The sequence below is a fragment of the Petromyzon marinus genome, chromosome 21 (assembly GCF_048934315.1).
Source record: "Petromyzon marinus isolate PM22_M1 ecotype Great Lakes invasive population chromosome 21, UKy_Petmar_22M1.pri1.0, whole genome shotgun sequence".
Taxonomy (NCBI): domain Eukaryota; kingdom Metazoa; phylum Chordata; class Hyperoartia; order Petromyzontiformes; family Petromyzontidae; genus Petromyzon; species Petromyzon marinus.
In genome coordinates, this window is record NC_133687.1 from 7,788,464 (window position 1) to 7,803,276 (window position 14,813).

Sequence of the window (14,813 nt, forward strand, 5' to 3'; positions counted from 1 at the left end):
TACCGAAAGACCCAAAGAATAGGAATTCCTGCAGTCACTAAAGCTTTAAGTCTATAATTTCACTTGTTTATCAAAGATGTCCTTCCTAGATCTCAAAACTCCCTTTCTGAGGGGTGCTGGCATTGAGATGGTTGGCCAGTTTCCATGTTTGTTATCTTTGTCAGAGGAAACCTATGCCCTTCATCATATGCCTGAGATAACATGATATCACCAGGTGCAGCCATGCTGTCGCGTTCCTGCCTTTCAATACCCGCGATTGGCGCATGGGCACTAGCATAGAGAGGGTCGCCAAACCCACGTGCTCCGTGGTAAACCTGTCAGTGCTGAAGAGATGTTCCATCGGCCTCTCGGCAAGAGGCCAGCACAGCTGCACACTTCCCCGTGCCATGGGAGGATTTGACACGATACTCGTAGGCTGCCGGCTTGTGGCCCCACGGTGGTCTGCCTTCCAAAAGCCACCAGGAAGAACGATATGAGAAAACTCGCAGCACCTTTTGTGCGGTTGAGGCTATGGAGTTTCTCCAAAAGCGAAACGGTTCAGTGGTCTGATCACCCAATCGTGTTCTGTGATCACTAACGCAACAAGTTAGTGATGTCCATAGGTACAGAAGGCAAAGGTCACATTCTGGAGTATCAGTCACGTAAAAAAACTCTTTAAGTTAGGGCTTGCACATTGGGTTTCATAGAATCATCGCGGTCCATAGAACCGATGATAGAAACCAGTGGCCTTGGTCGTGCAATTTATGCCTCGTGGGTTGGGGTTGGGTGAGCGGACATTTGATTTGTAGAGGGATTCTGGTGGGAAGCTGTTAAAAAACACACGGCTAACAGTAGATTAATCCTCCACACCCTTCAGTTCCGGTTCAGGAAGAAAGACACTCCTAAGCTGCGACATCACCACCCATAGCCATGATAAATTGGCAGGAGGCTGCGCAATTTTTTTTTATGCAACGTGCAATAGCCAAAGAATTAGTTCTTATGTCTTGATGACACATCGCAGATTCTGACGGAAGGCTGGCTGTACAGGCACACTGGGACATCTTAGATGGAGACTCGGCCCTCAATGTGCTGATAAAATATCTACCAGTTTGGTTTGCGCATTTCAATATATGTCTCACACCGTATTGGCTCAGATGCCAGTGCTTTTCATGATGCATGTACTTGATTGTACAGACATTGTCAACGCTGCCTAATGCAGGAGATCCTGCTTAATACGAAGCCAATTGCGAGTGACCAATTCTGGCAGCGCAGGACCTTGTTTCTGTTTTCAGTGGGGCTTCCGAATGATAAATGTGGTGGTTCGTTCCACCTTGGCTTGAGGCATTTTTATGAATGGCGCAATTACGAAGTGCCGCGGTGGGTACGAGATGTTATCTCCCTCGCCTGGTGTGCATGAGGCCGTGGGTTCTAACCCGACCCTGACGCCTGCTGCTGTATATTTGGAGTTTGCCTGTTCTCGTGGTCGTGTGGATTTTTCTCTGGGTCCTCTCTTTTTTTTTTTCCTCCACGTTTAGAAACACGCGTTTAGAGTATTTGGCTGCTATAAATGTCCACGCGATAAGCCACTTCGTTCGCCTATCATTTGTGGCCAGGTCGCTTCTGAAAAAGAGCAAATAGTTCAGTGGGCCTTACCTGGTGACATTAAAAAATATATTTCTTTCTTTTAACTCCCCGATAGTCAAATTAAGCGCTCGTTTTAAAGTGAAATGCATGCATATTTCTTGCTGATACGTCAGGTTGTGTGCTAAAGCACACCAGGGGTATTAGCTATCGTTCCTGCTGGGTAACATGAAGAGTGTCACTGGGGGGGTCGAACTGCCTTTACACGCCAATGATAATAATGATGGCAACAGTGACAGCGGTGGCACGGTGAGATTGTGGAGGGTTGCGTGGGAGGGGGGGGGGTGGCAGGGGCAGTTAGCTACCAGAAATATTTTTGTTAGTTTTAATTTATAAATTCCTTTGTATTGCACTATCAACAAGTAATCTGAGCATTTGAACTTTTGGTTCCCCGTTAAATTGCGCGTACAATGTGCTCGTGTGATATTATATGTGTGTAGATGTGCCTGGGTGCACTCTGTTACAATCGCAGCAACGCATATCCGATTCCTAACCATAAACATCCGTGTTGTTTGGTATCGATACCTGATCGCTTCTATGTCCACTCGGTAAAAAAACAAATAATTGACTGGGCGGCCCAGAGGTGAGAGAGCAATGAGCTGGACTGTACAACAAAATGACCACCATCGTACATGTGGGTTTTTTCACTTAATATGGCAAAGTCCATCTCTGAGAGTTAAGCATTTCAATTTGACTGCAAACACGACGAACATCGATGGCGGGCCACTTGACAGAGCGCAAGCATACGCAGTGTGGCTAAGTGGTCCCTTAATAAGGGTCTCGGAAGTAGCCCAATGATGTCACCTTCCAGAGTCGATTTCCCGACATGGCGTGGTGCACTGCTGCCTGTGAGAGTTCCAAATGGACATGGTTTATCTCGCTGGTGAACATACTTCACCGCGATCTACGACGCATTGCCGTGGAGGTGATGGTGACTGGGCCGGCATGCTTGTGACTCCACCTTCACCTTGTTGCTTGTCAATATTACTATGCATTCTTCAGCAACAGCACAGAGGGCGCCACAGTGTGCAAGATGTTAACTACCTCGCCTGGTATGCAGGAGGTCGTGGGTTCGATTCCGATCTCGACCCCGACGCCTGCATATTTGGAGTTTGCGTGTTCTCCCCGTGGTCGTGTGGATTTTTCTCCGGGTCCTTCGGTTTGTCCCTCCAGATTTCTAAATGTGCGAGTATTTGGCTGCTATAAATTTCCTCGTGATAAGCCACTTCGTTGAGCTATCATTCGTGGCCAGATCGCTTCTGAAAAAGATCTGCACTGTGGGCCTTACCTGGTAAAATAAGAAATAGTTATAGTTTAGTTTGTATGCACAGTATGTCATTCTATGCTAGGGACAATCTACTGAGGTGGCGATGTTTGTTGACGTTTTGTTCGTGCCAATCCAGGTGCTGCCCCCATTGAAGGATGTCACAAATCGGCCGGAGGTGGGCAACACGCTGAGGAACAAGCTGGTGCGTCTCATGACTCACATCGACACCGACGTCAAGCACTGTGCTGCAGAGTTCCTCTTCGTGCTGTGCAAAGAGAGTGGTAGGATGCTTGCACCCTGCAAGGAGCACCACGCCACACCTCCCACTCCGCGTCGCGGCAACACGAAGTGAGCCTGCGCCTGGCAGGGCGATTGTGACGAATGTGGGAATTAATCATGCCTGTTGCTTATAATTCACAATTGATTTTTTTTTTGGGTTGGGCCACACCGTGGTCCGAGGCAGTTTGTGCCGTTGAGAACCTTCCACCACCTGACACAGGCGAACAAATTCACTTGTCAGGTGCACAAGCGTATAACGCGGGCGCGATGATTGTTGTTTCGGCTCACCGGTGGGTTGAAGAACAATCGTCAGCAGCCAAATTTAGCAACTGGATGCGATGCTTTGTTTGAGACCACGTCAAACACCAAAATCCGAGAATTACATTAGCTCGAGGGAGAGACGGCTGTCGCATTGAGGACACGTCGCCCCGTCTTATGACGCGCAAACCCCTGCAGCAAGTTGCGCACTTCGTTTGGCGGTCGACGTTCGAAGCGAAGCGGACCGTGACCCTCAAAGAAATGGCGCCGCCCTCTTAGTCGCCCCCCCCCCCCCCCCATGATCCGTGGATCAAACAAATAACTCGACACCGGTGTAAGATAGCAAGGGCACTTTTTTGCGATTGCTGTCGCGAGTGGTCACCCGTTTTGACGCAAACGGGTCCCTTGCTGACGACGCGCCATAGTCGATCGATCGAAGTGGGCCGTTTTTGGAACGCGATGCGATGTTAGATCATTGCGTGACCTAGCTCACGAGCCAAGTGCGAAATGTTGGCTGTGAAAACCTTCGCGCGTGTTAAGTTTGGTGTTCACGTTGAGGCCGTGCAACGTTTGCCGGGTTGCCCAAGTTGTTGCTGTATGTGTGACGCAGCAGCACAGAGACACCTGGGGAGTTAAGTGGTTTCGAATTATTATTTCAGCAGACGATGCGCGGGGGAAACTCCTCTTAGCTACGAAATTTTTTTTATCCACGTAAACCCCGTTTGCAAACACTGTCACGGATAACAGGATTGAGCATTTATCGGTGATGTTGAAAAGATTGCTGGAGGTAATGTTCTTTGATGCGTCTGTTGACGGTCATGGTGATGTTGATAATGCTTCTCTTGAATGTATCGCCGCAGTTTAATGTCACTTTATGCATACAGTGTGAATTAATTTCGCATGTAAATGTAGCTTTGTATCAAGACAACTTATGATGTTACTGCTGTTGCTAGGTTTGATGGTGCCGTTGGTGATGAAGGCAAATGCTTCTGTTAGAATCATGGGTTCAGTTGACATTTTTAACGTGTTAATGATAAGTATGCTTTTGATTTTTTTTTATATATATAATGTTGGTATTGTTTTGATAGCGAGGTTGGTGTTGATGTTGTTATCTGCCCTGTTGTTGATGGATACAGTGGCTACTTATGTTCATGTTGGCGTTGTTTCTGGCACTTCTCTTGTTGGTATTGGCTGTCGACGACAATGCCAACCGAAATATGAAACGTGACATGATACAGTTCGGACTGGAGGCCACCCCTGAAATAATCTGCTTCTTTTAAAAATTACATACCATTTTATTTACATTTCCCAACTACAATACACGTTTAATGTTGCTGTCTTTGCTGCTGCTGTTGAAGATGCTGTTAATATTCTTGCTGCTGCTGCTGTGGAGTGGCGAGATGTTAATCACCTCGCCTTGTATACAGGAGGGGCATGGGTTTGATCCCGACCCTGACGCCTGTATATTTGGAGTTTGCATGATCTCCCCGTGGTCGTGTGGATTTTTCTCCGGTCCTCCGGTTTTTCCTTCTACATGTAAAATCGACGTACGTTTAGAGTACTTGTATGCTATAAATTTCCACATAAGCTGCTTAGTTGAGTTATCGTTTGTGGCCAGGTCGCTTCTGAAAAGAGCTATACAGCTCAAGTGGGTCTTACCTGCTAAAATAAAAAAAGTTTAGTTTAGTTTTGGTTTTGATACCTGTGCTGTGAAGGTAAAAGCGGTGGTGGCGGTGGTGTTGTTGTTCCTCTGCAGTGGCACGCTTTGTCAAGTACACTGGCTATGGGAATGCAGCGGGCCTGCTGGCGGCGCGGGGGCTCATGGCCGGCGGACGGGGCGAGGGCCACTACTCGGACGACTCCGATTCAGACACAGAGGAGTACCGGCAAGCGAAGCCCAAGTACAGCAGCGCATGAAACACAGAGACAAATATCTCCCTCCCACATTCCCCTCCAGTCGATTGCTGTTAGCGAGCACATCTATGGAGGCTGGCACACCACACCAGGGTGGGGTGGTGGCCAGGATCATTTCCATGCCCCCCCCCCCCTCATTACCTTTGCCCTCCCCATTGCTGATGTTTATACATGGCACCAGGTACTCATTGAAGGTTGAGTCAACCGAGGTGAGGCCCAGGACTGGCTCAGATATTCGCCACTGACGTTCGCCATGGTCGGGGGAGCCTTAACCCGTTGTTGTTCGTAGCACATTGCGCTAACCCCCTACGTTGGTGCTACGATAGTGTGGTTCTGGCCACTCCACTCTCTTGTGTGCCATACTGGCCTTCATAGGTGCTCACTAACAGCCTGAAAAGGCTAAATGGGGGGAGGTGGGAGGGGGGATCTTTGTCTTTGCACTCATTCAACTTTGCACACACATACCCAGAGTGATTGTATTTTAAAAGTGGTAATTGTACATAATTCCGGCAGAAAATGCATTGATATTCCATACTTGTGCGTGTTGCGAGCGGAAGGGCGGGGAGCGGGAATGCAATTGTTAGTACGCTGCGCTACGAACCCCCGGCGATTCGAATTCGATTGCCACTCGTAGCCAACACCAACACCGGTAATGGTTTTCTGAACCGGTCCTTGGCCTCCCCTAGGTCGACTTAGCCTTAAAAATGAGTACCTGGTCCGGTGTGTAAACATTACCACCCGGGGAGACAAAGGCATGGTGCTGACCACACCGTATGTTTGTGCGTCGCGGCAGTCTCGATAGGTGCTCACACAGCGCTTGTCCCCAGCAGTCTGTAAAAAGCTACGTGGCGGTTCTTTCTGATTTCTCTGCGACACGTGTGGCAGCATCAACCCCATAACGGGACGTGTGGAAGAAAAACTCCCCAACCCCATGGAGGGGATGACTGATGAGCAGAAGGAACATGAAGCTATGAAACTCGTCAGCATGTTTGACAAACTCTCACGGTAAGGGCTTTCTTGTGCACACAAGGCTTTACAACGGCACGCACCAGGCCATGTAACTGCACGCATTTCCTGCCACCAGCCCCCATGCTACAAACAATGGTCATGATTTGGTCCGTCTTGACTGAGTTATCTTTTATGGCCAGCATAGCATGGTTTGGTTCTGGCTTTTGCATGGCAAATAGCCAGTGGAAAACCGCTTGTGCCATGAGGGCCCCACGTTGGCATGGCTCGGATATCTCAGTGGAAAAAGGGTACACGGAGCAGTGTTTGGTGTTGTAGTGGTAATGTCGGTGTGGTGTTGATGTGATGATGTACATCTTTGTGTGGCCTTGCAGGGAGCAGATCATCCAGCCCATGGGTGTGGGTGTGGATGGGAAGTTGGCACCCCTGGAGGAAACCATGCAAAACTCAAGTCCTCCACATTCCAACAATTCAGACTCAGACTCGGACTGATCACGTCACATGCGAACGTTCCATTACCCGAAACTTAAACCAAATCTGACTCCTTTAGGGCACAACGCATTACTCGGCTTTCTTGCACTGTTGATCACTACCACTGAAACTAAATATATCCATGCCACTCCACCGCGCAGCCCCTCGCACTGACTTCTGTCTGAAGCGTTCGGTGAAATATGGGCCCAGCCATGAAAAATCTCCTACTTCCTGATCGTGAACAATGGCTATCGCTAACTTTAACATCAGCCCAAAAAACACAGATGTGCATCTTAAATGGCAGTGAAGACTGTCTATACATAATGCTCACCCTATTTTGCCAACCTTCACCCCCAAATTGCTTCATTCTTAACCCTGGCCATTAACATGATATATTTATTTAACCATAACTCTGACCATATGCTCTAGTTTTGACTTAACAGTAGCTTTAGCTCCAGCACAACCCATGACTCCTCGTGCTGTCTCTTATCCATTACGTAGTTCTAACTCGGTTCCAGACTTTGTCCCTAATAAAGGCTAAACACTAGTCTGCACGTAGCTAACTACCCAGCCCAGGTTTCTCAATATCTAGCTAAGATGTAATCAGGAGATGCACATCAACATTAAATTCCAGGCGGTGGTTTCTGTCATGATGTACCCGATGTATGTTGACCCATCCGATTATCCCTCTGGGGTCAATAAATTGGTTACCAATTTGTGGAAAGTCAATAGTAATTGTCCAAAGGATAGACTTGCCCCCACCATAGAACTACGTCTTTTTTTTGTACCACTGGCGTCAGGGTCTGGATCGAACCCAGGCCTGTATACCAGGCGAGGGAGTTAACAGCTCTCCACCATGGCGCACCCATGTTTGTCTCCCGTCTCAATAGTGATCGCTTACAAGAGTGATAATAAGCTCAGTTTGACTAAGCGCTTTTCAAATGAGTACAGTAATCCCTTGCCAACTGCGAATTTACCAACCGCGAGGTTTTTCGAGTATACGCGGATTTACTTCTGGATACCCATCGTTTACCAGCCACGGTCTGGACATTTGAGTATCCACGGGTGATCACGGTGTTGAGGAATTCACGTGACGCGTGTATCTCACTGCATCACAGCCTGACATCGTTATTGCATTACCGATAAAGTTATATTTTTTTCCCCGATTTCTGGAAAGGGTTAAATTTGCTCTTAATCGTGGTGGTGGTGGTGGTGGTGAGAGTGCTGCGTCAGTGGCCCCGAGCAAGAGGGGGAGGGGTGGGCTGAGCCCCCTCCTCCAACCAGCCCCCCCCCATCATCTCATGGTCATCGTCACCATCATCATCGTGAATATTAAAGATCTGTAAACGTGATATTTATTTATGATTTTGTGTAATGTACTGTATTTTATTTGGTGTTTATTGAATTAACAGGCAACGTAGTTAAGCTACGACTAGTCTGACCACAGTAATGGTTTCCTCTAACCCCCTATTACTTCCCATAGGCCCTGTACTTCACCATCAGCGGCATTTACCTACCGCGGAATTTTCCAGGAACCGAACCCCCGCTGTTGTCGAGGGATTGCTATAATCTCAAAAGCGCTGTACGTGGGAGGTAAAAAAGTTGAATGAAAATAATATTAAAATAAAACACTGACCAGTAAAAACCCAATCCGAATACAATAAAACAAAAGATCAAACCAAAATCGGAACTTTGATACCTAATTGGTGGAACCCAGAGAAACGCTAATAAAATCTGGTTGAACGTATAAGTCACAATATCCATGAAATACAATCAACCAGCAAGAAAATCCATCGAATAAAATTTGTTTTTTAGGCTCGATTTAAAAGAACCGACAGTTCCTGATGTGGATAGGAATAATGTTCCACAGACTTGGTGCATCCCCTTGTATGTATGTGGAACTTCTTTCGTGCCGTATGTAGCCGACCGTGCTCATCGGAGGTGCGGGGGAAGGACACCAAACTCGACACACAAAGCAGTTCTAGAGAAAACCTATATTCCCAAGGTCAACAAAGCATGTTCCCAAACAAGGTTTCTGCTTAATACCTGGAAATGGCACGATGTGTGTGGGTTGGCATATTATGCCTCGCCAAATACATTCTGACTGCTGGTGTTTTAACTTTAGAGAAATGCCGCAGTGGGCGAAACGATACCCGTGTCAGCTCCGTTTGTCAAAAAACCTAGTTGGCGGTTGTTGGGAAGATGTCTGTTTTTTGCAAGCGCAAGCCAAACCTTTTGGGGCTCTTAAGGGTGCATTCCTCTTCGACTCTTGATGTGGCTTTACGTAATTGTAGACACCCATTTTGTGTAGGGAGGGGGTACAAGTGTGGCTTTCTTGTTTTGTGTCTTCCCGCACCTCCGATTGGCATGGCTGGCTGCGTGCGATGCGAAAGAAGTTCTACAGAAATACATGCAAACGAGACAACGTTTGCACGAAGTGCATGGATTTTCTTAATGATCTCGACGCTTTTGTTATTGCCGTACATTTGCTAATTAGCGATGGCAAAAAAATCCACCCTACATGAAACGCAAAGCTTGTGGATATATAATGTTTTATCCATTCCAGCTCTGTTCAGAGATCTAAAGCGAGTCTACTCAAAACAGTTCAATATAACAGCTCCAAAACTCGTGACTGTGCAGTCCAGTTACCTAGATCACTCGACTGGTCTGCAGTAAACACACATGACCTCAAAAGTCTTGCCGTTGCAATATCCCAACTATCTGGCTCCAGCCCTTCCCCTTGGGTGGGTGACCAACTCTCTTTAGTGCCAACACTAATGGTTGTTTTGGTAACCTGCCCTTTCCCATCCTCTTCCTGTTTACATCCACATTAACCTCCTCTTCCTGATTACGTTTGTAAGGCGTGTATGCCCCCCCCCCCCCTTTTACTGTCATACAAATTTGCAGCGACCTTGAGCGTGCACGTCACATTCGTCGGTACCAGAAGCTGCTTTTTCTCATGGACCCGTAAATTCACAGTCATTGCTGCCGTCTCAAAACACCTGTCTGATAACCGTACAGTTCCCCCCCCCCGAGTACACGTTCCTTGGATTATGGAGTTCATAACAAACTCTCCACGTGATTTTCCTTGGCCACCTGCATTTTCAATTTTTTTTAGAATGCGATAAAGGTGCTCGAACCCAACCCTCGCCACTGGCAACAACTTGTTTTTTTTTTTTGCAAAATAGATAAGCGGACAATGACTCCTTCATATATATGTCTCGAAACCAAAGGAGACATTGCTCCTGTATTTTGTTGCGTATAGTGCACAACAATGATGCTCATTATTTTGTGTTTTTGTTGTTGTTGCAAAGCTGAGCCTAAGGTCCCAGTACTTAAAAAGGCCAATAACGTTCAATGTTCCAGCCAAAAGCCGTAGCTAAGGAACCTGCATCATACACAAACCTCCAGGCTCAGGTGTAGGAGATTCATACTCTTTGGTTCTATTGGGTAAAGTCACGTAGGTGAAAAAAAACATTTTAACAAAAAATCACGACGTTTCGGCCACAACACAAGCGGCCTTCATCAGCTGAAGGGACGAGACAGTCTGTCCTCCAGACTGTCCTCCAGACAGTCTCGTCCCTTCACCTGATGAAGGCCGCTTGTGTTGTGGCCGAAACGTCGTGATTTTTTGTTAATTTTTTTGTTATTTTATTTTCACCTACGTGACTTTACCCAATAGAACCAAAGAGTATGGATCCTAGCAGTCACGAAAGCTTTAAATCTAGAATTGTAGGAGATTCATTGTGATTCCTGGATATTCTGCTGCCGATCCATTGGCCAATGAGCACATGGTTGAGCACAACAGTGAACACTGTAACAACATTTGCCCCTTCTCCCCCCCCGTCGAACATATAATCAGCCCTTTCGCTCAAACCATTCAGATCTGTCATGATACAATACGAGCTTGTTGCTATTGTGAAAGTAAATAAGTCGTCATTTCTATACTCTTTGGTTCTTTCGGTAAAGTCACGTAGGTAGAAAATAAAATAAATCACGACGTTTCGGGGGCGCAACACAAGCGTCCGTGATGACGTCAACACAAGCGTCCGTGATGACGTCATCACGGACGCTTGTGTTGCGCCCCCGAAACGTCGTGATTTCTTTTATTTTCTACCTACGTGACTTTAACGAAAGAACCAGAGTAAGGATTCCTGCAGTCACGAAAGCTTCAAATCAAGATCGTCATTTCTAGTTTACGGTTCATAAAGCGTTAACGATAACCGCACAGTTATCTCTAAACGTAAAATAAAAAAAGAAATTGGTGATATGCTTGAATAATAAAATGAGGCAATTCGGGCAAGTAATATGAATGTTCACAGCACAAAGGTCGTGTGACAATCCAGAACATGGCAGTGTTGACAGCTGATACAAAGGAAGATGTAACAAAATACAATAAAGGGTAACAACTTTAATCTAGGATTGAAGCTTTCGTGACTGCTGGAATTACAATACTCATTGGTTATTTCGGTAAAGTCACGTATGTAGAAATAAAATTAAATTTTTAAAAATTGTATTTCTACATACGTAACTTTACCGAAAGAATCAATGAGTATGGTAACAACTTTGTCAACATTCAAGCTCATTGTGCTAAGGCAATGTTCTTCACTCATTTTCAGAGAGTGGTGGGGGGGGGACACGTTCGCCCATAAGACATCATCAGTTGTGTGAGTGCCGTCACATTTAAACCATTGGGGTTTTGACAGCAGCACGATGATGATGGGGGGGGGGTGTTGTCACGTGTTGTGTATTGTCAGGAGCTGCACTAAGGGACAATCCATTTAGTAGGTACGCAAAAATCTGTCAAAACTTGATCCCTCCCCCCCGCCCTGTACGCACGCGGACTTTTTACACCCCTCCCCACACCTGCGTATGTACGCCTGACGCACCACCCCCCCCCCCCCCCCCCCCCCAGAATCCTATAGAACGGCCGATATTTAATCCACACAGAAACGATCAAGGATTCATAATATTAACGTGTTTAAGCAAACAGTCCACCGCCGGACTATCTAACTCATTTGAAGGCCAATGTAGACAAATTATACTGGTAGGAACGAAGTTGTAAACTGAGTGTACCAGCCTGCAATAGATTAATGTGTCCGTCCGTCCGTCCCCTTTCAATACTTTAACGAAGTGAAATCTCGTGCTGTTGGGTGTAAAAAAAATTCCAATGTTCCTACCAGCCCACCCTGCAGGGACCTGTTTATCGAGGTTTTACCCCCCCCCCCCCCATTTCTCATGCGCACGTACATTGTCAGTAGACCCCCCATACGCAAGCGTACGCATTTAGGTTAACCCCCCCCTCTCCCCTCCATGCGTGCGTACGTGCTAAATGGATGGCCCCTAAAGTCCACCAGGGGCCACCAGTGTCCCGCGGGGCCTTGCAGTGAAGAATACTGGGGCTAAGGGCATCGCTTGTGAAGTGCGTACGTTTAACTTCTTTCGCACCGTACGTAGAATACCGTGCTAACCGGAGGTGCGCTCTTTTCAAGCGCAGCCGAGAAAAGAAAGAAAAAAAAACTTCGTTTGCTTTTTAAAAGTTGCGGCAAATATTGTAGTGAGACTCGCGGTACATTTTGTTTCTCGATTTAAAAGATCGATGTCAACGTTTGCAGCCGCAATGGAAAAGGGTCGTTTTGGAGCTTGCTATTATTCGCGGAAACTTCCCGACGAGAACACGTGTGCACGGAGAGTTGCAGGGGTCCTCACCTCCCAACGTTGCCCGATAAACTCGCTGCAACTCCTCCGGGCTCCAAACCCATCGAACCCCCAAACGCGCCGCTTTTGACGTAGTCACATTTCCGCCCGCCTGTTTGTTCAATCGAGTAAAGTTGTGGTGATAACGCTTGCCTGCGACAACCGCTCCGCCCGTCCACAGCTACCGCAAACATTATCCTTCATGTAGTGGTATAAAAAAATATATATCCGATTTCCAGTCACGTAGCAAATGTTGTCTTCTCCACCCAGATTTGGTTCCTATTCATTTCCTTTAAGTATCGGTAAACTCTCTGTCTCAGCATCGATGCTGCACTCCTCCTGCTTTCTTGGAAGGATGCAGTTGTTTCTTTTATTTCAACCTCTTCTAGACTTATCCTACTGTTCAGCATGATCCACCTTTTGCAAGTTACCCCCCCCCCCCCTCCTGCTACCTGATGTTTATCAACGATTCTGCCGAGTTACCGTTTTGTGATTTCCCCCTGTTGAAAAGTGGCTTCACCAACTCGGCTAAAACGTTGTGTCGCTGCGATCCTTCGATTCGGCCACGTTCCAGCTCTTAAGCATTCTTAAGCGGTATATCGGTTCAACAGTCGCGTGTTAATCCCATAGCGGGGCTTTCTGTGCTATGGACGGAAAAGGCTACTCGAAGGATCGTCCGGATGTCCTGGGAAAAAGAAAATTCACTTCCGCGAGCTGTTGGCCGCCAATCAGGTTGGCGGACTGAAAGATTTCCCGAATGGATTTCATCTCGTGATATGCCCTTTGGCACAAATGGAATACATTTATAAATGTGTCGTTAAACCCGCCACCATCCGAGAGCCAATTTAGGAAGGTTTGTCACGTAAACAGAACGTGCCAATTCGTTACTAGTACAGCACACCGGTGTGTTGGAGAGCAAAGCGATCTAACCCCCCAAAAAAAAACTTGCATTATGGATGATATTGGTCGCGAAAGCCTACGTGTTAAACTGGAATAAATTTGTATGGAGAAAAAAATCTATTAACTTGACACTTGGGAATGCGTTAGCAGCAATGGATGAAAACATTGCTGCAATCTGGACGTCCGTACTCAATTTAAAAACAATAATTAAAAGTCTAGCTTTATTTTTCACATTGATTTTTTTTTATATTGGGGGAATTGTCTATCTCTATTAACATAAATTATTCGGCTGTCAGAAGTGGTGCAGGATGGTGGTGCACAACAGACATGGCATGGAAGAACACCACATCCAAGTCTCTCATCATTCTGCATCGCCCGGTAAATCCAAAGAGCATTTCGTTTTAGAACTGGAATTTTCCAAGCATCTGGTGGCATAAAGCAATTAGTAGAACACGGCATGGAAGCACAGCACAGGCCACATTTTATTTGTGGTGAGTGTAAGCCACTGGAGATGATAAAAGCGTGCATATGAGTCTTGTTTTGCTTTTGCAGAATCGATAACCGCTTATCTATACAAGCTCCAGTCCGCTTAATTGTGGATAATCCCGTGGCATGTGACTTGTGCGTTACATACGACTTCCATTATCATACACAATGCTGCAATGGAATACAACTACTCGAAGGTTTTGATGTCGTTTTACCTGTTATATAGTCGTGTAATTCAAATGTATTTGAGTATTTGCATTAATTTATACCTGTTTTCAGTACGACGAACCCTATTCGTACATTGTTTAGTGCTATTAACGGGTAAAAATATATATATACAGCCTCGGAATGATTTAGTGCACAGTTATAGTAGCGTCATAACTTTTTGACTGCTCCCGAATTGCAGTTGGACTATTAAAGGTTTATATCTTTCCCCTTTTCAGTGAACAATGTGTCGTGTATGCTTTTTACTTTCCTGCTTGCTTCATTTCGTGAAACAGCGCAATCGACATGCACGGTTATGTTGAGAAATTAAAAAATGCGCCCGTGTTCCTAAAAACAAATCTTAAGACATCCAGTCAAAACTGACACTCGTGTCCAGGTGGGGCTTCCTAATTAATACCTAAAAGCGTTGGAATTATCTTGTATTGCGCCTTTACCAATCACCTGCAATAGGTGGTTTATTCTCTACGACCGCATTTAATGCAGTTTCATAATTCATCGTTGCATCTAGGTTGCTAATTTGGGCGGATTGAATAAGCAAGGATTACAGTTCGAATTTTTTCATGCGATGGGTACGTTTTCTTGGTTCTTTCGGTAAAGTCACGTAGAAGGGAAACAATAAAATAATAAAAATATAAAACAAAATTATCACGACGTTTCGACTGCAACACAAGCAATCATCAGGTGTGAAAACCACAACTCCTGATGATGATTGCTGGTCTTGCAGTCGAAA

The 14,813-nt window shown here is 46.1% G+C and overlaps 1 protein-coding gene across 2 annotated transcripts in view; it reads left to right on the top strand.

The window, feature by feature from the left end:
* Positions 1–14,308, top strand: part of RIC8A (RIC8 guanine nucleotide exchange factor A) — a 36,236-nt gene extending 21,928 nt beyond the window's left edge. For both annotated transcript variants that reach the window (XM_032958038.2, XM_032958036.2), the window contains exons 9-12: positions 3,024–3,168; positions 5,181–5,325; positions 6,224–6,343; positions 6,679–14,308. In XM_032958038.2, coding sequence (XP_032813929.1) covers positions 3,024–3,168; positions 5,181–5,325; positions 6,224–6,343; positions 6,679–6,796 — 528 coding nt within the window. In that variant the 3' untranslated portion in view covers positions 6,797–14,308. The remainder of the gene's footprint in view (positions 1–3,023; positions 3,169–5,180; positions 5,326–6,223; positions 6,344–6,678) is intronic.
* The last annotated feature ends 505 nt before the right edge of the window (positions 14,309–14,813 follow it).